This window comes from Anser brachyrhynchus (genome assembly GCF_964034855.1).
Source record: "Anser brachyrhynchus genome assembly, chromosome: 1".
NCBI classification, from domain to species: domain Eukaryota; kingdom Metazoa; phylum Chordata; class Aves; order Anseriformes; family Anatidae; genus Anser; species Anser brachyrhynchus.
The window spans coordinates 205,437,587-205,462,865 of NC_137694.1; the positions used below are offsets into that span (position 1 = coordinate 205,437,587).

The 25,279-nt window shown below is 39.9% G+C and overlaps 2 protein-coding genes across 41 annotated transcripts in view; one reads left to right on the forward strand and one right to left on the reverse strand.

Moving 5' to 3' along the window:
* The window catches only part of LOC308190440 (uncharacterized protein), a 304,946-nt gene that overhangs the window by 200,568 nt on the left and 79,099 nt on the right, over positions 1 to 25,279 (forward strand). The gene's annotated exons all lie outside the window — the stretch shown is intronic.
* DLG2 (discs large MAGUK scaffold protein 2) overlaps positions 1 to 25,279 on the reverse strand; it is a 1,042,459-nt gene that overhangs the window by 87,054 nt on the left and 930,126 nt on the right. For all 39 annotated transcript variants that reach the window (XM_080581564.1, XM_080581542.1, XM_080581576.1 and 36 more), the window contains one exon: positions 14,224 to 14,338. In XM_080581564.1, coding sequence (XP_080437690.1) covers positions 14,224 to 14,338 — 115 coding nt within the window. The remainder of the gene's footprint in view (positions 1 to 14,223; positions 14,339 to 25,279) is intronic.

The window sequence follows — 25,279 nt, forward strand, 5'->3', positions numbered from 1 at the left end:
CTTTGGTTACTGCACCTGGTGTGGGCTGTGGAGTTCACACATCTTGTAGTAGCAACCACTAGATCTGGCTGGATAGTTAGCCCAGCACAGAACCTGATAGGAAGTGTGTCCACTTGTATTCATTAGTTTTTTTTTTTTTTCCTTGCAGCTATTATTTGGATCCAGCTACCACTATTCTAATGAATTATTGAAGCCTAAGTAGGTAACTCAATTTCCAGAGACTTAAATTCAGGTCCAGTTCAGTTTTGTCAACAGACTTCCTGAAGCGCAAGAGCTTTTCAAGATGAATCCATGTGCAAATACCAATGACAAAGAAAGAATTCTGATTTTTACTCCTGGAACTTTCCATGATTCTGACTTGAAACCAGAGTAAAGACTGATAAGTTCAATTGTATTTTAACTGGGTTAACAACAGCCAGAATGAAACCCATATGAATCAGATTTGAAGTGCTGTGTGCTGAAATCATGTAGGTCCTAATAGCTCTATTAGCTGCTTTAGGAACCTAGTTCTGACCATGGTAATGGCAGTGGAGACCATCCTGAGTGTGAAGTCAAGACCAGACACTGGATTGCTAAATAACAAAAATAAGTTGTATTAAAATCTAAGTATTTAACAAAGTGATAGATTTGCTATTAAATTAACAGTAAGTGGATGTCATAAAAATCTGTCTGTAGCATCATGTCTGGAAGAGACACCACAGCAGGATTACTCTGAGGGTGAATGCACTTTGCGGGGCATCTCACAGGATATTGCATTCACAGCTCCTCGCTGCAGCAGAGCCGTCTTGTTGCAATAGCTCACCACAGGTATGGAAATGCTCTGAATGCCACTACAGAAAGGACAAAATCACTTTCAGTGGTAATACTGAAAGGGAAAACTGCATTTTGAATCTGTGAATCATGTTAGAAACGTTGCTTCTGCCATGGCCCCTGCACTTCTACTGAAAATGTTTTTGATTCTGTTTACAGTCTCTGTTAAACTGTTTTCAAGATAAGTTCACATAGATGTCTGTTTCCTTCTACAGAAATACATGGGCATTTTTCAAATCAAAACTTTACTTCTCATACAATAAGAGTTCTCTCAGTATTTTGAATACCACAAATTTTGACAAATGCAAATCCAACTGCCTGGATACAGAGGGGAACAGACAAAAGGTCTGAACTGTGTGTGACTCTGTATCTTGAACCATCTGCAAGAGAGAGGTAAGATACTGCTTGATGGCCATTAGGCTGGGCTTCCTATTCATGACTGATAACCTGTGATACTTATCTGCAGAAATTGTCTTAGAGTCTCGGCAGCAAGGAGTAATTACAACAGCCAGTCACTGCAACCTCTACCTGGATTCTAAAGTGCCTCAAGGACATTAAGAAGAGACAATATGGCTGCAGAGATAGCACTTGTTGAAAGGGAAAATTACAGACCTTTTTGGTTCGCAGAAAGAAAGGAATATTGATACTTCTTGGAGATGAAAAGAAAACACTTACTATGATCAGCATGCTAAGGTAAAAGCTATTTCAATCTGGAATAACTAAAATCTAGGTGGCTAGAAATATGAGGCTATAAAAAAATTCTCCTATTCCTTCGAGTAACTGCTTCTATCCTAACTTTTCACAAAGCTTTCAGCTGCTTCCTGTCACACCAGGACTCTTTTGAACAACTAGGAGGAAGATGTGAGAGTGGAGATAGCAGCATGCTGTTGCCTTCCCTGTAGGCAGTAGTTTGTATAGCAATAAATATTATGTGGTGCTAGCAGGCATATTGATAACTATAGCAGCACAATATACTGGGTGAAAGAATTGCATTGTCTGCGATGTCAATTGAAAAACATAAGAAAAAGAAGTAGCATTTATGGAAAGCCTATGAATTTTTCATTATCTTAATTCTTATTTAGTGAGAAGCATCTGGCAGACTTTACCAAACAGCTCATAGTCTTCTTTTATTTGCTACATTTCTACGTAAGCAAATTAGATAAGAACTTGTAAGAGAAGTGTGGCCCAGTCAGTGTCTATGAGAGGCAAATCTGGAGACATGGCAGAAGGCAGATGCACAAACACACATACATATACGCATATACATGTTTGCTAGTCTCTGATACGTTTTTCTACTCTGTGTGCTCTGAATACAAGGTGCATTCAGAGAGGATCAGATCCCACCTGCCAGGACTATCGACTGTTGCCATACGACCATCCCCTAGAGCAAACTTTGCAAACTATCTGCATCTAAAACAGCACCTATTCAATGCAATGCCAATGAGGCCTGGGAGGTCCCAGTCTTTGTTCCCTGCTGCAGGACTTTGTTCCCTGCTGCAGAACGGGGTAGCAGGGAATGACCAGATGGAGATGTTGAAGAGCTCCCTGTGATCCCCATCTTTGCTAAGCAATTCTCCAAATCCTTTGCAGGCTTGCTGTAGTTAGTACAGTCATTTCTATTTCTGATATCTCTATAAAAAGGTTGGGAAAGCCCACTAATCTCTTCCTCAGCCTCATCACTTAACTTGGTTGGGTTCCCTTCTCACAGGTGGACTGCCTTGCGGTGAGACAAAAGTTCCTCCTCATTTATCTTTATCGGAAGGCTCTTCAAATGAGAATTCCCACTGCTCTGTTCAGCAGGGTTATATTCTGTTTCAACACTGTTGTCAGCTTTCTACCAGTGCAGCTAATTTGGAGAGCCCGTTCTACAGCATCTTTATAACTTTTCCATTTAAGATGCTCAGGTGAAGAACTTTTTAACAGGGGCCAAGCAATCTTACCTCTCTCTCACATTGGACACTGCTAACCTGTACTGTGCCAATGCACATATTTAGATTTCCAACTTTTGACTGTAGTTCCATGAGTTTTTGCTTCAATGGGTTTCCTTCTCTGCGTTCAGGATCTAACTTTGTGTCGTGTACTTTTCCAGTTGAGAGCTGCACAAACCCATGGTGTCCTATTATAGCTGTTGACATGGAAACATCATAAGAAACTGTTTATTGGATTAGACAGCTTTTCAAATAGAACAGACAAAGCTTAAATGCATGTTTTGCTGACTCACTTTCAGCCATTTTAAGCCACAGACAGTTTATCTTCATTGTCACTTCCCCCCCCCCCCCCCCTGCACTGATGGATCATCTTCTGAGTCTCTGCTTAGAAATGAGGCTGTCTGAAGCTGTGACTATCTTGGCTATAGAAATTTCAAACAAATCCTATTTCCACACATGGCTAAGTTATTCATCATCATTTTCTGGCTTGGAAATGATTCTATCTGACATTCTCCTGCTGGATGAGGTTCTAAACCAGAAAGCAGGCAGTCCCACTAGGGAACAGGAAAGCAGAATACGTGTGCAAGGAAAAGCTATTAAAGGAGCTTTTAAGAAAAGAAAAAGGTGTGCTGCTTCTTTAGAGCAGACATTGCATGTCAAGCACATTACCTGTTCTGGGACATTATTTAAATCACTTATGAAACAGAACAGTAAGGGAAATTGCCAGAAGTGTGTACTACTTACTTCTACTGAAGCTGCTAATAGAAAAGCTGTTTCAGCAGGCATTAATAATTCAGCACTAAGGACATGATTTCAGGTCTCAACCAGCTATTTCACATCTAACAAGTTTTACTGATAATGTAAAGATAAGATGAATTAGACAAGAAATGCTTTGATAGGGAGCTGCTTTATATTCTGAGCTTTAAGAAGAGCTTGTTATCTGAGATTACTTTAGGCTGCAGTTTATTCACATGGGGCTCAGTCCTTCGAGGTGCTCAGTACCACTTGCATTAGCTCGTGATTTTGAACACAAAGAGTTTAATGATTTGCATAGCTACAAACACATACAGATAAATCTGTTTTTCATCCATTTTTTGACACAACTGGAGAATCACCCCTTGGTGACAGGGTTTCTAGATTGTTGATTTACCCCACAGCTAGGAATTGTGCATTGGGCTGGGGTGATGCATGGTCTCTCTGGGCAGCAGCAGCAACACAACCCTGCAGGTGCCCAGCATCTCTGGGACCTCATGCGGGATGCCGGGGGTCACCAGACACCATCCTGAATTTCAGAGAAGACAGCGTGGGTGAGTTGGTGGGCAAGAAGTATGTGAGATGCAGGACCACATCTCAGGACGGAATCAGCTGGGCTTATTTCACACCAGTTACCTAAGAGTAGTAGGTCTGATAAACACGAAGATATGAAGGAGAGAGCTGATGTCAAGCCAAGGCGAGGCTGTTTTGACTGATTTGTTTACATGTTCGTTTTTCACTCTCCATTAACCTTGTCTTTTTTTGTCTCTGAAATATTATTAAAAATTGCAAACTAACCTCATTTTTCCCTAACTGTTCATTAGTATCAATATTGCAAAATGCTAAGAAATATAGTAAGTGTCAGGAAAAACTACAGCAGCTTTTAAGGTGGGTGATAGTTTCAACTGATAATATATAAAATGCATTGATTTTCATAGTCCTAGGACTTAGATGGGGCATATTGTTATATTTACAGCATCACATTTCAGGGCTTATTTTAGCACCCAAATGTAATTACAATATAAGCCTGAAGGCTTTTGAATTGTGAATACTGTAATAATTCTCACGTCCATCTTTCAGCTGAGAGTGATAACACTCTCTAAACATATCTGAACAGCAGGAAGCACTTTACAGTGTAGGTGGCTTTCCAGTCACAGGCTGCCCAGAGAGGCTGTGCAGTCTCCTCCTCGGAGATCTCCAAAAGCCACCCGGACGTGGTCCTGGGCAGCCTGCTCTGGGTGTCCCTGCTTGAAAAGGCATGCGAACAGATGGACCCAGAGATGCCTTCCAACCTCACCCATTCTGTGATTCTGTGAATGTAGCTGTGTGTCTTAGTTCAGGCACTTCAGTAAGGATCTATGAAAAACTCATGGGCATAATTCACAGAACTGCAAAATGCCTACAGCTCCCACTGATATCCATGAGAGGTCACCTCAGTAAAATCAGCTTGAATGCAGACATTCCTTATTCTCAATTTTTAGTTGATAAAAAATAAAAAATAAAAAAAAATCTTGTGAAAAGTCTGTACTTAGTGCTGTGGGATGAGGAACATAGTTGTTTTTGTAAACACCAAAATAGTGATCCTCCATAAGCAGTCTGAGGTTCATAAGAAAACATAGCTGGATACTAGATTTGGTCTCATTTTCCTGCTTATTTTTACACATAGGTTATGTGAGCCAAATACTAAACATGAATTTCAAAATAGTAAGTAATCTCTGTATTGGATGTATTGTCTGTTGTATCAACAGGTGACCTCATCTTCCTATCCTTCATTTTTCTCTGCTCCTCAGCACCTCTGATAATTAATAAAGAGCTGAGTGAATAATTATTCAATTTCACTGCTTCAGCTCATGAACATCTACCTGGGGAAAGGATCATTGGCTCTATGCCCAAGTGGAGGCCAGTGATGAGCAGTGTCCCTCAGGAGTCCGTCTTGGGACTGGTACTATTAAGTGTCTTTATCAACAACAGAGACATTGGGATCGAGTGCACCCTCAGCAAGTTTGCAGAAGATACCAAGCTGAGTGGTGCAGTCAATACAACATAAGGAAGGGATGCTGTCCAAAGGGACCTGGACAGGCTGGGGGGCCCACGTGAACCTAATGAGGTTTAACAAGGCCAAGTGCAAGGTGCCGCACCTGGGCTGGGGTAATCCTGGACGTGAGTACAGACTGGGAGAAAAGCTCATTGAGACAGCCCTGCAGAGAAGGACTTGGGGGTTTTGGTGGATGAAAAGCTTGACATGAGCCAGCAGTGCATGCTTGCAACCCAGAAGACCAACTGTGTCCCGGGCTGCATCAACAGAGTGGCCAGCAGGTGGAGGGAGGTGATTGTCCCCTTCTGCTCTGCCCTTGTGAAGCCCCACCCGGAGTGCTGCGTTCAGCTCTGGGGCACCCAGCATAGGAAGGATGTGGACCTGTTAGAGTGGGTCCAGAGGAGGGCCACAAGGATGATCAGGGGGCTGGAGCAGCTCTCCTGTGAAGAAAGGCTGAGAGAGCTGGTGGTTCAGTCTGAAGAAGAGAAGGCTCCAGAGAGACCTCATTGCAGCCTTTCAGTACTTAAAGGAGGCTTATAAAAAAGATGGAGAGTGACTTTTCACTCAGGCAGATAATGACAGGACAAAGGGGAATTGTTTTGAACTAGAAGAGGAGAGATTGAGAATAGATGTTAGGATGAAATTCTTCACTGTAAGAGTGGTGAGGCACTGGAACAGGTTGTCCATAGAGGTTGTGGATGCCCCATCCCTGGAGGTGTTCAAGGCCAGGCTGGAAGGGGCTTTGGGCAGCCTGGGCTGGTGGGAGGTGTCCCTGCCCATGGCAGGGGAGTTGGAACTGGGTGGGCTTTAAGGTCCCTTCCAAACCAAATCATTCTGTGATTCTACAGTCTCTCAAGCATGCAGGGTGACCCCCATGCTTTGAAAAATAGACATTTGCACCATCTCCTTGGTTCTGACTCTGAGCATTGCTCACTGAAACCAGCGAAAATGCTCACTGCTGCCAGCAAGATCTGAAAACCCTATATTCAGAGAAAGAACAGCTAAAATGCAGTAATTGAATATTAAGAAACTCATACTAAACCAGCACATATGAAATGAGTAACTCCCCTGTTGGGTTTCAATTTTCCAGTCTGAAATGGCATTTCAAGTGCAACAACCCATTCACAAGTGTAGGTTTTGTGCGTACCTATCTGACCATTTCCAAACATGTCTGCTAAAGACCATCAGAAAACCCAGCTTTCTGTACTATGCCATTTAGCACAGATTTTCCAAATGCTGTTTTCTGCTTTCTGCTACCATTTGGACCACTCAGTTGCCTAAGAATAATCCAAGGTGAGTGAACAAACTGTACTAAAATTTCAATTCCCCTCACTTACCTTTCAGTAAAGAGAATTCTAATAGTTTCTGTCATGCCATTCAAGTACAGGCACGGCTCTATAAGCTCTAGCTATTTCTCTCTTAAAAGCAAACAACAATACTGAGGTGCCAAACTCACATTTAGTCTCCAGAAATTTAGACTGACCTACAATGCTCTGAAGCCTGAGATGTGCAGTGTGATGCCACTGGTGGACAATGGTCCTTGTGGGTCCCCTCCAACTTCGGATATTTCATGAATCGTAAACTTACCCAGCTTGAGGACCATATACTGAACATGGGTCTATCATCAAACACTCTCAACAGCACTAATGAAAGTGGCAAATGAATATAGACAGAATTCTGGGGGATAAGAACATGTAGAACAAACCAGACTACTTTCAAAGCTACGTCGCAGTGACTTACTCAAACACACAGCAGAAAAAGTCATAGAATAAATGGCCATAGAGCCTGATGTTACCGCTTCTACAAGGTACACACATGCACACTGTGCATGTGTGTGTGTGTCTGCGTGTGCCCGTGTGGGTGTGGCTCAGGTCTCACAGCTTTAAGTGACTGTAATATAGATGTTTACAACTCAGCTAATCACCTGAGGCTCCTTCCACTCAACTGTGAGAAACAGACCTTTTTAGGGCATGATTCGCCTGAGCAATTTCAGATGTCTACTTCCGAATGAGATGAATTGTACTCTGAAAGTGCCAAAAGCATTCCACCAGCTCTAGAGAGAGACTAAGCAACTAGCTTAAGTGAAGACCATGTACATGTGGTTATAACATTTTCACACTAACTTATCTCTATATAGATATTTATATATATTATGTCTCCTCGCAATAGATAGGTGTGACCATTTCATACCTCTGATGTTTCCCTCAGCAACTCCTTCAAAAAAAAAAAGAAAAAGAAAAAGAAAAAGAAAAGAAAAGAAAAGAAAAGAAAAGAAAAGAAAAGAAAAGAAAAGAAAAGAAAAGAAAAGAAAAGAAAAGAAAAGAAAAGAAAAGAAAAGAAAAGAAAAGAAAAGAAAAGAAAAGAAAAGAAAAGAAAAGAAAAGAAAAGAAAAGAAAAGAAAAGAAAAGAAAAGAAAAGAAAAGAAAAGAAAAGAAAAGAAAAGAAAAGAAAAGAAGAAAAGAAAAGAAAAGAAAAGAAAAGAAAAGAAAAGAAAAGAAAAGAAAAGAAAAGAAAAGAAAAGAAAAGAAAAGAAAAGAAAAGAAAAGAAAAGAAAAGAAAAGAAAAGAAAAGAAAAGAAAAGAAAAGAAAAGAAAAGAAAAGAAAAGAAAAGAAAAGAAAAAAGAAAAGAAAAGAAAAGAAAAGAAAAGAAAAGAAAAGAAAAGAGAAAAATAAATGACATCTTTATCACATTTCTCCTTCTAAATCTACAGAGCAGAGTTTTCTGTCACCAATGCTGATATATTCACGAGTTCAGATTTCACCACCAAGATGTCTCCACAGCTTGCATTTATCATGTTAATGTCAGACTGCTCTTATCACAACCTGCTGTGCAGTGCTCCCAGGAGAGTTTAGCCCATGGCGCCTTGATCTGATGCTCAGTGGCCTATGGGGGTTCACTGCCTCCAAACTGACAGGGAGATTGAAGGGTGGCTGTAACAGACATTACATAAAACCAGCCCCACATGCCACATGCGATCTTCACAAACTGCTTCAGCCAAAGTCTTCAGTTGTAACTCAGCAAAGTTCCGAAGTCAGAATTTCTGTGATTTGTTGGTAATCAAGTCTCTCGAAGCTATACAGCATCATGCTGATTTCTAAGAAGCTCAGGAAATGCACATAAAGGTGTCTAAGACCTAATGGCGAATTTATTGTGCTGGAAATTGGAAGTTGGAAATTGGAGTAAACATCCCAAAGTGTCTCAGCCTTGACTTCCTTTCAGCTGTTGCTAAGTTGCTATGGCATATCTTCAGATTCTGTTCCTTAGGGCTCAATGGAAATGAACCAGAACACAATCATTTTTAACACATAATGCTTTGTGTTTGTACAGCACATTCCTATCAAAGCTACAAAATGTTTAGCATTAATTCCAGCTAGGAGAAATTCCAGCTACCAAAATTACATCTGGATCCAGCCCTGTCCCAGCTCTGATTTCCACACCCACCTTTACACCTAAGTGTACAACTTGCGTTGCACTGATATATTTCAAAGTAGTGCTGAAGTTGAAATATCTGCATGTCAGTGATCTTGATCAGTCTGTCAATATAAGACAACAAGTAGCCATGATTAGGTGCACTGATTTTTAGTCACTGATGATATCAAACAGATTTTAAACAGTAAAATAACAGTGGAAGGACTGGGGTATCTATAAAGCTTTTGAGTTGTTACTGCTGAGTGATAGCAATACCAAAGCACCTGTTTGTGGTTTTGGCACATTGGATTTTTTAATTACAGACATTATTTCAGAAGCTGTCTAGTTTTAATAAAGATTAAAAGGCACTGTGGCTGTTTATTCTAAGCTTATCTGATTATTTTTCATCTGTAAATCAACAACACAACTTAAGAAAGCAGTTCTTGGGTGCCAGGTGAGTCCTTGAAATCCTTTCCTTTGTACATCCAGCAGCAATAAAATATGCATTACTGAAGTATCTATTTTTATGCTCAGAAATCTAGCATAAGTACTTTAAGTTCAGAAGGAAACTAGTAAATCAACTGAACAAAAACCCTTCATCATGCTTAAGCTCTCAGTTTCCTCCAAAGCTGTATAATTTTATACTAAAGTTTCAAAGGCTGCTTGCATTCACCAAACTTTGTAAAGTACTGTACTTCCCTAATGCTTAACTCTTCTGTCTTGGCTTTGGCTGGGATAGAGTTAATCCACTTCCTGGTAGCTGGTATGGTGCTGTGCTTTGTGTTTAGGACGAGAATTAATGCTGATAGCACACCAATATTTAGCTGTCACAGAGCAGTGCTTGCATAGAGCCAAGGACATTCAGCTCCTGGTGCTGCCCTACCAGTGAGGTACATGGGGGTGCACAAGGAGCTGGGAGGGGTCACAGCCAGGAGCTGACCCAGACTGGCCATAGGGATGCCCCGTACCGTGTGGTGTCATGATGAACAATAAATATGTGGGTAATTGACCAGGGGGGAGGCCGCTGCTGGGTGTCTGGTTGGGTATTGGTCAGTGGATGATGGGCAACGCATTGTACATCACTTGTTTTGTATATCCTTTTATCATAATTATTATTTCCCTTCCATTTCCATCCTATTAAACAGTGTTTATCTCAACCGGGAGTTTTACCCTTTTTTGTGATTCTCTCCACAATCCCATTGTGAGGGTGAGGTGGGTGGGGTGGGTGTGAACAAATGGCTGTGTATTGCTTAGCTGCCTGCTGGGTTAAACCACAACACCTTCAAAAGGCTGTCATGTCTTTACGTTAAATAATGTCATCTAGCGTTTCCTAAGAGTTCTCACAAGCTGGCTGAAAAATTCAGCTATGGATCTGGATCTACAAGGACAAAGGAAAGCACATATCTATTTCAAAACAACCAAATATATAGTTCTACAAGAGCGGATTTTAAAAGCTTGAGTACATACAGAGAAAAGCAAGATAAAAATTTGCATGTGTAATACTAAAAAAAACTACGTGTGTATATAGCACAGCACAGCACTTAGCTGGTGAAAGGTTTGTTTCCTTTCCTTATTAATCATGAGCTGATAGATGAATCCCATTGAATTGAAAAGAATTGAATTGGTCCTCAATAATTGAATTTCAGCTAATTCAAATTAAATTAATTTAACATCAGTAACAAATGAATTCTAAATAATAGAATTTGCTATTTTTCACATGCATTCTCTCGCTTTTTGCTTTTTGTATTTTTTTTTCCTCATTGGAGAGATTGGCAAAGAGGATGTGAGCTCCTAAAAGAGTTAACAGCATGCCCCACTGCTCAGTCCTCCCCTGAAGTCTCTTAATACTTTGCCGTTAGTGGTGTGACCTTTCTGAAAACATCCCAGAGACATAGGTTATGATACAAAAGGAATAGTAAGTATTGAAAAAACGTTTTCAGAAAATTCATGGAAAATATTCTAGGAGGCATCAGAAAGTCTTAAGACAGACTGAGACAAATAAATAAATAAGAAACAATAAATAAATAAAACAATAAAACGATAAATAAATAAGAAACATAAAATTATGCACAGAAAAAAAGACCATGTCAGAGCTACAAAATTTATCCTGAATAAATCATTCGCAATTGTTTTCCTGATGTAGTATATACATTGCTTAAATGTGACTTTTAATTGCTTTCATCCAACTTGTTCTAGTCCTATATTCAAACCATTATTTCCACATTAAGTTCTCACCTCACTTCATTTAATATAACTACTTTTATATATCTTAATTAAAACTATTGTGCTGTTACAGTAGGGGGCTGGATTGCCCCCTAGATACAGATGTAGAAACATATATTGTGGAGAGAATAATTCTAAAGCAGATGTCTAGAACAGGTTAGATGAATAAGATGCATGAAGATTCCCTCCCTGGAGGTGTCCTTCTCTTTCTATCCAAAGAGAGCCTCAGAGTGACTAGCTAAGATATAGAAGTATGCTCTGGTCATTAAAAGTTAGGGGAAACAAAATGAACAGTGTGAAGATGTTGCCTGCATAGTGGACAGCAAGCAAAATGCTGGATATAAAAACGATTTTATTGGCATGTCACTTTTTTGAAGAGGATTCTGAGACAGCAGTGAGACTGATGGAAGGTGGCTGCACACTGAGATGGATTTTCTTACAACAGCATAAGCCAGAGGATGGTGGGAGTGGGGGGAAATCAGAGATTGTGAGGTAAGTAAGAAAAACCTGCATTTAATGAGCCCTGCATCCACTGGGAAATCTCACAGAGCTTTGCTTTTTCTCACCCTCTTTCCTTTAGGCTTTACAACGAGCAGATTATTATGTGCATTTTCAGTTGTTAACAACATATATAGAACTTAATTTTATTTCCTTGCACTGGAATTTGCTTTGATTAAACTCTCTGGCTAAAAAATGACTATGCTTGTATTCAGTGAAGGACAGGAAAATCACTAGATACCAAAGAGGGGAAAACAGCAAACTTGACTTGGCTTTACAGCTACAGATTTGCAACATATGGTAATTTGCCTCTGGTTCTTTTGCAGACGCTGGCCAGAATAATCAACTGAAATAGAAGTGTCATGGATTGTAAGAATACCAAAATATGGTGAATCCTAGACTTTTTACAGGGGTTGCTAGCTGTAAGGAGTTTATGCATAAAGTGCCGTAAAAATTTCAATCTCAGAAAACAAGCACATTTCCCAGCCCACATTTATTTTTTTCTACAGTGCTTAATGTAGACATAAGGTACCTTTGTAATTAGTGTATGATTTGAACTAACAGTGCCTAGCACAATGCTCCAGGCACTGCTGCACTACAAACACATTATAATAATATGCAAAATACAGAGCTTCTCAAGCAGACTTCTCAGAGTTGGACACAGCCAATTGTGTAGGTTTGACTGCACAAATTCATGTTAATAAAAGAGACTGAGGCTTTTGAGGATTTCTGCTTGAGAGGTTTAGGGCATTTTTTTTTTTTTTTGAGCAAGTCTGGAATAAAAGAACAGATTTTACATTTATGGTTTGGGAAGTGATATTTAGATATGTGGCTAAGACACCAAAGATTCCTGCAGTGAAGCACCAGGGCATATCAGCTTAGTGAGACAGACCACATCCAGAATTCATGAACTAGCAGAAAGCCAGGCTCATCAGTGCAAACAGAGCAACACTGTACAGAGGAACCAGGCTACTCCAGATGCAGCAGAGATATATTAGCTTGGCTCTGTGTGCAAGATAATAAGCCCTGGTTCTCAGCAGGGTTTACCAGGTCGATGCTGATACAGGGGTAACTGAGCTTTGCTGCAGCTCAAACCAGTAAGTTATTCACGGTCCTGCATTAGACACTTATATATACACTTGAATTGACTTGTGGTTGCTGGCTTTGATTTCTTGCACTGTTCTTCCTCACGTTTTGAGTTCTGGCTTACCTCAAAGCAAAGTAAGCTTGGATATGTACCTACATGCCCAATGACTGTAGCTTTTCTAAAAATGCAATTTCAAGGAGTCGACCAAAACTCTTAACTACAAAGTCACTCGTTGTTGGGTCTGGAAAATACCCACCGCATGATGCTTCCAACCTGATCTTGTCCAATAGCCCTCTGGTAACAGCATTTTAGTCTTTGCCCTTTCTGGCAACAGTACCAATTAGTGCTTAATGTGGTTGTTGTCCACTAGAATAAGACCATCAGCGCTAACAATTTTTTTCCTTCCTTCTGCGTTACCTTATCCCTTCATGCTGAGGGCATAATGACAAAATGGAGAATCTAGCCTTAATTGGATCTCTGCAATGTTATCACCTGAATTAGCTCCCCCATGACTAATTATCACTGCCTGGAGGCTGACAAATTGCTTCCCTTTACTTCATGATTGTCAGGAATTTCAAATTATATGCTGAGCATGAGGAAAAAAAAAAAAAAGTAAAAATGAGAAGCCTAGAGAAGCATAATTATTAAGACTATTAAGATATTTGGCACAGAGTCCCATAGTCTCCCAAAGTCCCAAAAGGCATGAGTGACAGCAAGAGCTTTGCTAGGGCCAATTGGGTGACTCCCAGTCTCACAGCCAGCAATGACTATGGCAATAGACAGTCCAAGCAAACACAGTCCAAGCAAAACTTGTAGCAGTCCACTACTACACCTGGCTTACAGTTTGGCAGTTTTTATGCTATTCACTACCCCATTTAAGCTACCTACATTTGCTTGTTTAGGGTCTCATCTGCATATTTGATCTTGCTAGGTAGATGGTAAATTTGTTGCAGTGTGATAGATGTGCAGACTGATAAAGGGTACACGTGCAAGAGGAGAGCAGCAGACTGTCACATACTTAGCATAGCATATAATAGTCCTTGTTTTGTGAGAATGTCTTGCGGAAAAATTGTTCTTTATAAGAACAATCGTTCTATGTCTGGGCGAGGCCTCACGCAGAAACGCGTGCATCACTACACCACAAAATCGCAGAAACGCAGAAATGCATCACTACACCACAAAATCCATCTCGGATATCAAAGAGCTGACAGATGGTAAGAAATCTTCATCTCATAAAACCGAATCACTATAAAAGTACAATGCTCTTTGAAAACAGCTTGAAATGATAGGATTAAGCAATCGGGCCTTATCCAATTTTCACATTAATGATGCTGTGCTTGTAAGATTGATGCATTTCTCAATTCAATTCAGTTCAGATCCTTAAAGTTCTTTCAACACCCAGCTGAACCCACAACACAAAAGTCAGGCACAGACCAGGTAGCTGGTGACATATTCCCAGGAGAAAGCTCTCCCTACTCACCTGACATACAGTGACCTCTTCTGATTAGTCCTCAGGGAGCCAGACCCAGAACTCATGCTGTGATTCATCATCTGCTCACGCAGGTCATGGATTTTTGCCTCAAACCGAGCGTACTCTAAGGAGATTAAAAAAAAAAGGAAAAAAAAAAAAAAAAGAGAGAGAGAGAATGAAGATATTTTAGTTTTCTTGACCTATATAATTATATAATCATTAAGGCTGCTAAATGTAAATGAATATTAAATTAATGAGTGTAAGGCATGTCCTGAAAATTGAGGTCTAATAGAACCTCAGATTAACATATTATTTTAGGTAAATATATGACCTCTTTATTGCAGTAGTTGAACATTTCAACACTTTCCACACTGACTGTGCAGTCCCTCAGATAGCTAGACTGTCTTTCCTGCAGTTTCAGAAAAGGAAATAAGCTTTAAAGTGTGTTATCAGATACCATACATTCTGCAAAAAGGATGCTGAAAGCAGGCCTCCACTATATCATTCCTCCTTCCAAACAATGAGATACCTTGGTAGGGGCAATGGGATGATGTACTAATGACTTATATCAAGGAATCATAGAATGGTTTGGGTTGGAAAGGACCTTAAAGTCCATCCACTTCCAACCTCCTGCCATGGGCAGGGACACCTCTCACCAGGCCAGATTGCTCAAAGCCCCATCCAGCCTGGCCTTGAACACTTCCAGGGATGGGGCAACCTGTTCCAGTGCCTCACCACCCTCTGAGTGAAGAATTTCTTCCTCATACCTAATCTAAATCTCCTCTCTTTTAGTTTAAAACTATTCCCCCTCATCCCATCACTTTCTGTCCATGCAAAGTCACTCTCCAGCCAAGCATTTAGTATAAAATCCCACTGAACTGAAGGAGATATATCAAAGTCTATCCCTGAAAGAGCTGTGAGATTCCTGTGCGAGCAATAAGCCGCCTTATTAACGCAGCCCACTTAGGACCAAAACTGCTAAAACTCTCAGTCTAAGCAAACAAACAATTACTGTGCATTTACAAACTATTGGTGGAGCCATAACTGGGTCTTAAGGGTGGGTGATCCCATAAACTCCAGACCTGTTTAGCTGTGTAAAGATGTCCTACAATGAGCTCCCAGATAATTTTCTCCTTCATAGCTCTTTTGGCAGCTTTATAGAACATGGTGACCTGCTGACTAGCAACACGGGGCAGGGCTGGGACAAGGGTTCATTTGGTGAGGCTCCTCTCTGAAAGGACACGTTCCTCTTACAGCCTGGTCAACAGTCCATCCTGCCAGAGCATTCCCTCTGCTCATCTGGCCTAATGTGCTGAGTTTCGGGTTGCAATAGGAAAAGCTGAAGTTTTGGGAACAATCTTTAACTCCTTGAAACCAACAATGTAAAGTCAATACTCCAGCAACAGAGTTGTAATTCAACCCCAAACTGGGAAATCTACCAATGTGAGATACAAGGCTAACTTGAGGGGGTGGACAAAAAACATTTCAGTGAGTCAGTGACACTTTGAAGAGTAAGATGTTGCAGACTGATGCCAGTGAAAAGATGATGTTCCCTGCACTCCAATGTTTTATTTTACTGACTGCTTCAGAAGGAGGATATACAGTTCTTCACAGCAAGTCTGGAGCAGAAGCGAAAACAGCATGCAAGGTTTCCTCCCTTAAGGGATGGAGGTACATCTCATCAGGTCACAACTCTTCTCAGTTTAAGCAAACAAATCGTTACTGTGCATTTACAAACTATTGGTCTGCTGTTTGTTGCTGTTTGAGCTATGTGAGAATGCTGTAATATAGCAATATTCTCATTTTCTCCTAGCAGATATCTCAGCATTATTTCTGTTTGATCATTTGTTGTTCACACTGGCTCTGTTCCCAGAATGCCTAGATGCTTTGCAGCAACAACTAATTCATTTTATTCAGTGCCCTTTAACTTTTCATTGGATAATAACATCTGACCTTTCCAAGATCCCACGTTTTGCACAGATGCTAGCTACCTTCAACCTGGCTTACCAGAGTGGTTTAATTTGGGTTTGTGTTTGTTTGTTTGTTTTGTTTGTTTCCCTTCTTCTGATGATGAATTTTAACTCCCTCTCCATTGAGCTTATTTGGCATTGCCTACTGATCTTTTAAGTGACAGTGGCTACTTTGCCAATCAGCTGGGAAGTGCTGCTGTGTTATATGGCTCTTCAATCTTCCCACGTACCTGTGACTTCACTGACTGCAGCTGAAATTCCGCGTGTCAGGAGAAGAGACACTCCTACATGCAGACTGTATTTCAAATTTATTCTTTAGATTGTTTCTTGGTATTTCTTTCACCTACAGCACATCTTTAAAATTCTCAGTGATTTAAAAGCCCGAATCCTCAAAGGAACTAAGGCTCCTCCAAACCTGTGTTGCTTTGTAAAGTGGGGTTGAGTTTTGAGATGTTTATCCCAGTCTAGGATTTAAATTTGCTCTCTGTGAGTCATATTTGTTCTATTCGCCTGCTCTAAAATTTATTTAGTAAATAATCATCTTCCAAGCAGGGCTTTGTTTAACTTCTGTTTCATTATAACAGAATTTAACATTTCTTCTTGGCAAATAGGAAAGGTGACCTTAAAAAGAAAGAGCCCCTATTTCTTTTCCTCACACAATGTCGGTCCATTGCATACAGACAAAATACTAAGATTTCAGGGTTCTTACTAGGTCTGTGTCATGTGCTGGATACATGGTAACACATAGTACACAGTAAACACATAGTACAATTCAGTCTCTTTGATGTTGTATACCTGGATGAGGCCAAGGATCTGAATGATTTGCATCAGAGCAGCCGCAATGGCAGCTTTCCCTTTAATAAACAACCATGTCCCAGGCAGACTCTGTATGTGAGGTGTGGGAGTGACTCCCAGATTTAGACACCAATCTGGAGAGTGAGAAGAGAGGACTGAAAATCTGACTCTCTAGCACAGCATCCAGCTATTTGCAACTCCAACACCAGCACATGAGACAAACAGATGACTATGGGTTGGTCAGATGATATTACATTTTATGTTCTAGCTTGCAGGGGCATCTGGAATTTAACTGATTTTACCTGACTATAAATTTATTCTGAATTAAATGATCTCTCTGTTTTCAGAAGACATTCTGAAACCAAAACACATGTTAAAATTTCTCTAATAAGTTTGTAGTGGAAATACATGGTTCAAGGTACTGCTCTCTGCTTCATTAAGAAATACTAAAGCATGAATGATAATTCTGTTTCTTTGTGATCCTGAGATTTTTTTTTCCTTTGAATTGAAATACATAGATAATTTGAAAATTACCAAATTTATGGGTCCACATTTTCCTAAAGTACCTTCTTCATATTTGGTGCATAAAAAAAAATACAAAAATGTACAATTTCCCCTTTCTCCCAACAAATTCTTGGACCAAAAACTGCAAGGCCATCAATGCAGATAGTATTTAACCCAGCTCAGATCAGCTTCTTTAGTCTCAGTCCTCCTACTTCTTTTACTGATGCCTAGATACTACAGTGACTGCTGCTTTTGAAATGTGAATAGAAAATGAACAAGCGATGATCCATTTCTGCTTTCAGAACTGCCATGGTAGCCCTTCCCACTGGGAAAAAGTCCTTTCTTCTTAGCATTTCTTAATATATGAGGTCATATGAGAGGAGCTGCTTCCTAATAGCTTTGCATTTGCTAAGTGCAAGCAAGTGGCAGTGCTAAAGTCTAGAAAAAACACTTCGTGCTCCCTTCAAACTCAGCACTGAATCTAAATAATATACTTCAAAGGTTCCTACACAATTAAAAGGGCGCTAAGGTTGTGGCATACTGACAAGAAATGCAGTTAAGGCTGATTCACTAATTTCATGCCCTTTCAAGAAAGGAAGAACAAAGAACGTATTGCTGCCAGAGTGCATCATTAGTGAAATATGCCAAATTTTTACTTACCAAAATCCATCTGCAAAGGTCCTACCCATTGCCTGCATCACTAATGATCTCACAAACTAATTCTAGTTGCTTAAGAAACCGATAAAGTTAGATATTAGACAAAACAGCAAATGGGTGAGCAAACAGTAACCTATGTCATTGCTGAGGTCAGACCAGATCATATAATGGTGTCTGGTGGCCTATGGCTCTGGAAATGTCACTGTAAGAAACAGGGTAGAAGAAATGGAGGGAGGTGCTTGTTCATATTCAGCTTTAGAGATGGTGCAAGATAACAGCATTGCAAATAGACCTGAATTTAGCTGTCCCAGGGGTGGAAGTACAACCTACTAGCCCTGAAGAGGTGGAGCTAGTGCCTTTGGGTGCAGGAGTGGAGATTGCTGCTGCCAGCCATGGTCTGGATGCAGCGACAGCAATACTATTTTTTCAGGACTCTGACATCAGTGTCTGCTAACCCCAGCAGTGCTGCCCCAAGCATCTATTTTTCCAAGTGTCTGTTTTCTGAAACTGGCTTGCTCAGCTCTCTGAGTAGTCAGGAGAGAGAGCAGTCAGCTTGAATTACTACAGTGTGAATTGTCCCCAAACCCAACCAAGGCCAAAACTGAATGTATTTATCAAATATGGACACCAGTTTGAACAAGCAACATTTGTTTGCTTCATACAGGACACACTAGCCTGAATATGCAGACAGGGAGCTGGTGTTTGCATTTCTGCCCCATTCCAGCAGCTTGCCAAGTGCTAAATCTGGCACCCACACATATTCTAACCTTTGAATATTAATGTAATTGTTTGTTTCGAAAAGCACTTGCTTAGGTTGAAAAGACTGGATAGCCTTTCAAACACCTTGAGACTTCTCCCTAGGTCACATACTGAGAAATGAAAACAAGGTAAATGGTCAAACCCCTAAAACTAACCCCCTTAAAAACTAACAAGCAAACAAACAAAACAAACAACAACAACAATAAAAGCTAGCAGTACTGCACCTAAACTGAAACGTCAAGTTTATCTGGCCAAGGTCAAAACCACGATCTACAAAATCCTGCCTAATCCACTTGGGCATCTGAGGTTATGCAGGCACCAACATTTTTACTGCTGAAGTGACTTAAACACTTAACATCTCGCCTCCCCTTCTACAACTGTACAGGTGGGTACCTACATGGTGTGGAGGAGGTTTCTAAATATCCACCTTCCTTCTGAGTTTCCTATGGACTAACTTTTGATGGCCCAAGATTTGACTGAATTTGCAGTCTCTTGTGAGACTGATTCCTCAGTGCTTAAGCTCCTCCGCATGTTGTACCATGAGTTTATGAGATCCATGGTGGAAGCCTAGATGTTGCGGATAGGATGAGTGATGTTGTGTTGTTGTGACTTAAGTCCTTTCATACATATGGGCCAAGGACTTTTTCAATCAAAATAAGCACTATATTGAAATCTTAGGTTCAAATTCTCCAAATCACTTTGGAAATGGCCTAAAAGACTATTTATTGTACTTGAGCATACAAGAAAGCTCTTGGAAGTCTAAGGTGTATTTGAGAGACCAAAAATGAATGCAAGAGACTAAACCTCAAGAAATTTTTAGAAAATTGTAGTGAAAAATCAAATAATTTCTAAATCTAAAAATAGCAAAGAGATTTTATATCTGATGGTTTCATGATAATTTTTGGTAATAAAATAAAGAACAACTAAGAAAAATGAATAAAGATGCAGCTGCTCTTTTATGAGAAAGAGTTGCAGAGTTTTATAAAGTTACACTACTATTATTTTTCACTTTTAAGTTTATAATAAAGATTGTAGCTTTGATTGAATTTAGAGAACTTAAAAAAAAAAAAACCTGATCTTATAAATAAAGTTAAGCAACTGAAATGCTGACAAAGTATACAACAGTGAAAATAGAAGTGCAGCATCACAGTCCAAGGTTTTATTAGCTTGAACTCTTTCAGTGTTAGCATTTCTAGAGAGAAATTTGTTCTGTCAGCAGGTATCAAAATTTGCTTTCCAGTGTAATTCAGGATCATCACTGTTTGCTTCTAGATGATAACAGATTTCATAAATGATGCTTTTGCTGCTTTTGTGCTTCCAAAATAATGCATCTCTAACCCACTACAGCAAATGGTGAAGCAATGATTGCTAATAATGTAAGTGGGAGGTTGGAAAAGGCAATATATATCTCTTGGACTCGAATGGGGTGGTGTGGAAGGAAAGGAAAACTCAAATCATCCAATTTCAACAGACAACACTACTAACAGACAAAAGAAAAGCAAACAAACAAGCAAAAATCAACTAGAAAGGCATTAGTTAGAGAGAGAATTTTATCACCTTAAAAAGGGTATGTCAAATAACTCTAGACACCATAATAATGGAATAGCTACCAGACCAGCTTCTGCGTCTGTAACAATTTGGCATCATTTCAGTGGATCCAGGCCAGTTTAAGCCTTCTGAGATTTTTTTACTGTTCTGTTCTGTGGAAATACAAGTTGTATGCTACTGCAGCAAGTCACAAACGTTCTGCTTTGAACATCTGAGATAGCAATGAGCATGATACTATTATTATGGCAATATTATTTGTGCTATTTATGTAAATCTTTTTTTTTTTTCTTCCCTCTGCCCCATATTAGCAGATGTCTTGGTTGAATGGTTTAAGATTTAAAATAATAGAAGAATGCATTTGTTTCAAAAGTGAGTAGTTTCTGCCCTTCACCCACAATGCTGTGCAGTCACCCCATCTTACACATGGAGGCCAGAGGAAGGTTAGCAGACTGGTATCAAGAGTTCGGAGGACCGGGTCTGATTCTTGCTGATTTATAATGTGAACCTGAGTGAGTCACAAAGAACAAGACATACTACACACTATGTACCCATACTACAGCACCTAAGGCAGATATTTGGGTGACAGATTGATGTGTCCCTAGCTATGCCTGCCAGGTGCCTAGCATCATACAGCTCTGGAAGCCTCTGGAAGCAAAAGTGAAGGACTGGGCAAAAATACGTGAACTGCTTTTAATTTTACAGTTAGCAATTTATGTCTTTTTTATGACATTTTGTTTGTTGTTTAACATTTTATCTTGAACCATTTTTTGCCAAAAGTACCTTGACTGCTGTTTTTAGATGATTAGAAGTTTAGTTATAGTTTCTATAGTCTGAGGTTGCGAGTTTTTATGTAGCAAGTTAATGATGGTGAAAAATATTTGTTTATTCTTTAAGAAGTTACCACAGACCTCAAAGAAGCATGCTGTGGTTAGGTACAGTTCACTGTACCTTTGCTTCCTATATTCACCAGACATGCTGTGTCTGGTGTTGTCCACTGCCAGCGACACGATTCTGGAAAAGATTGGCTTTGGATCTAATATGGTATGGCAAGTGCTATGCTTTTAATGAGTCCAAAAGATCAATTAGATTTAACATCAGTTAAATTCATCACTTGACAGGAAAAAATGCATACAATTCTGATGCCATCAATAGACAATGCAATAGCGTGCATTATTTATTGGAGAAAATATTGCTTGAATTGCCTTACTCCGTTCACTATGCAATGAGCAACAGAACATGTTATGCTTCTATTTCTTATCAGTCATACAACTCCCCTGAGCTCACTCAAAGGAAATGAAAAACACAGAATTCAATATTGAGGAAAGGGAAGATACATTTACATTTTATTAGTTTTTATGAGTTTGAATATACTGGCTTATTTTTATTGGAATATTTTCAACACACCTTTTCAGGAACCTTTCAACAATAATGACACAGGCATATTTACTGACTTTACTCATTGCTTTGGCCTTTAAAACTTCAGCACAGTAGGACCATTAATTTCTTTATTTTTTGATATTAGTTGGTTGTCTTCCTTTATGAATATACAGGTAAAGCCTTTACACTTGAGCCTGCCTTCAAATTAAAATTTAATTCTGTAGCTGGCCTCATTGCCTAAACGTCACTATTAACTTTATTTTCACTTACTTTATTACTGAAGATAATGCTTCTTCCATCTGTTGCACCATTAGATACAACCCTTATATTGTGTTAGTTCTGAATATAAATACACCTGAAAAGATATCTTCCTCCCACGATACATTCAGGAGACTAAGACTGTGCTCTATTCATAGTCACGGGGAATGTAATTCCAATCCAAATTAGTCTCTGGAAGCTTCAGTTTCAGCAACTTCATGCCTCATAATGAAAGAGATGTACTAAAATTAATCAAGCTGTTAGTGAGTGACAAGGACTTTGTATGCCACTGAGGTGTTGTTCTACCCATCCCCTTAAAGCCTATCCTTGGCTTATGAAGCATCAGCCTGCACTCTCAGCTGGGAATTTCTTATAGCTTCTCCCAGCTGTTGAAGAAAACTGTGTGCCACTCAACACCTTCAACAAACAACTTTGCCTTCTCTCCCAAGATTTTGGGAACCTTTTACCTGCACAGAGTTTTACTGTATCCTCAAAAACTTGTCCCCCCTTTATCTGAATTGGTGCACACCCAAACTAAACAGGACTGTTTGGGGCACTTTTTCAAATTCCACGAGGCTCACACTGAGCTGACATCTTGGACAACGTTGTGTGCACACGTCTGAGGAGGGGCAAGCTCTGCAACAAACATATCACATATGGTCTGCCTTGGCAGCACAGTGTGAGATCTTGGAAAAGCTGGGCACATCTCTTTACCTCAGGCATAAGACTTGCACAGCCATGCTTGCCCAGCAGAATAGCATATGTCTCATTAACCTTGATAGCTTTGTAGGAGTTACCATTTTGTACAGTGCAGCAATGTTTAAAGATATCTTTGGTGTTTTAGGTACAAGATGACTCTCTGTCAAGGTGAAAAAAGCTTCCCTGCGTTGGAATCCTTTCTCTTCAACAAATGTTTATGTGGGACATTGCAAAGGAAAAAAAAAAAAACTGCTTTCTATTAATAGCTAAGCTAATTCATTTAGCTATTTCATTGCTTCAGGCTAGTGGCGGAGGATCTTATTTTCAGAGATTTATTCAATTTCCACAACACCCCATCTGAAATCACAGTTCTGGGGCAATTGTTACTTGTTATTATTGCTTCACTGCTTTTTCTTGCTTCTTTTTAACGAGAGTAGTTCTGTTTCTTGGGAGCTGAGCATTTTATACTGATTAGCCATATCATCTTAATGATGATGCTGACTTAGCCTGCTTCCAGATCTTAAAGACATGAATTGACAGTAGAAAACAAAATACAGAGGTGACTGTTGCTAGAGTTTCTTAGGCACGGCAATACAGGGAAGTAGTTTTTGTGGTTTTCACTAACCTTGGATCTACAGGGGCTAGCTATTCCTCTTTTTTGGGCTCTGATGCTAAGTGGTTATTACCCTGCCTCCAACTGTTTATAAGTTTCCTCCTTCCAAAAGTCTTGTGTGTGCCACTCCACATCAGCTACATAGCTCATGTGAGTCTTCCCAAACGTGTTTCAGTGAGATTTAAGTAGGTTAGACTGTTTAGACTACTTATGCTAACCTGGCTGAGTCTGATTGATGCAGACTGTGAAGCACTCAGACATGAAACTCTACCTGCAAAAGTGAAGAGGCAGCAATACAGAGCTGGGGGCAGACCAGGGCAGGTGGTATCTTCCATAGTATGCATAAGATGCCACCTGGATTTGGTTTGCACTAGATCTTGTTGGGAAAAGAAAAAGGGTACAATCCTATTTGTTCATCTTCAGGATCAATAACAACTTAACGTGATTAAGAAGAAACATGATGTGACTATGACTACTGCAAGAATTTTTCGATATAAAAGGGGAAAGGTAGGTCAGTCTGGCCCATCTGATTTTCAGACAGAAATGAAAACAAAAAAACAAACAAACAAAAACAACTGCTAAATCAGAGCTCAAAACTCCCAATTGAAGTTTTACAAAAATTTTCATGAAAACTTTCACAAAGACATCATATGCCAATTTTCTACTTATATTCCATTAAATTCTGATATACTCAGAGTGGGAAGAGATAACAATGGGGTTCCTAAAAGAGTTTAGTTCTTAAAATAGAGTGGAAGGTCAGCTAATGTGATTTTATTAATTCCATAAATCAGCATGAAAGCTAAAACCAACAGGAAAACAAAACCAACCCAAAAACAAACAGACAAAAAAAAACCCCACAAGTCATTATAAAAGTATAGGTTAAAGCAGAAAACTAAGTAGTAGCGAGAATGCCAGTACTACCTGATGCAGGAACTATGATACACATACCAGGATAGATATACAGACCAGCAAAAGCAGAGATCAGAAGGACTATCAGGAAATGTTTTTGAAAATAAACAGGGATAAGTATCATAGAACCATAGAATCATAGAATATCCCGAGTTGGAAGGGATCCATAAGGATCATCAAGTCCAACTCCTGGCACCGCACAGGTCTGCCCAAAAGTTTAGACCATGTGACTAAGCACACAGTCCAATCTCTTCTTAAATTCAGACAGGCTTGGTGCAGTGACTCCTTCACTGGGGAGCCTGTTCCAGTGTGCGACCACCCTCTTGGTGAAGAACCTCTTCCTGATGTCTAGCCTAAACTTCCCCTGCCTCAGCTTAACACTGTTCTCATGGGTCCTGTCACTGGTGATAACAGAGAATAGGTCGCCTGCCTCTCCACTCCCCCTCGCGGGGAAGTTGTAGACTGCAATGAAGTCCCCCCTCAGCCTCCTCTTCTCCAGGCTGAACAGGCCCAGTGATCTCAGTCACTCCTCACATGTCTTCCCCTCTAGGCCCTTCCCCATCTTCGTCACCCTCCTCTGGACACTCTCCAACAGTTTAATGTCCTTTCTGTAGTGTGGTGCCCAGAACTGCACACAACACTCGAGGTGAGGCCGCACCAGCGCAGAGTGGGATTTTAGTTGAATTATTTTGCTATTGTGATTAGTGCCATTTTCTTATTCTGAATAATGCAATTCATAAACGATTCATTCCCTTCCTCACTTTGAAATCTGCTGGGTAATAGAACTACCTCCTTCTGTACTCCTTCACTTTCTGATAGTCATACTGCTCTTCCACACGAGGGTATCTTCTGCCATCTCCTAAGGCTGTCTGGGACACTCTACTTAATTGAAAAGAACTGAGAAAAACTAGAAACAAAAGTATCCATATTTACCATAAATAAGTAAATAAATCCCAAATGTCCTGAACAAAAAGTA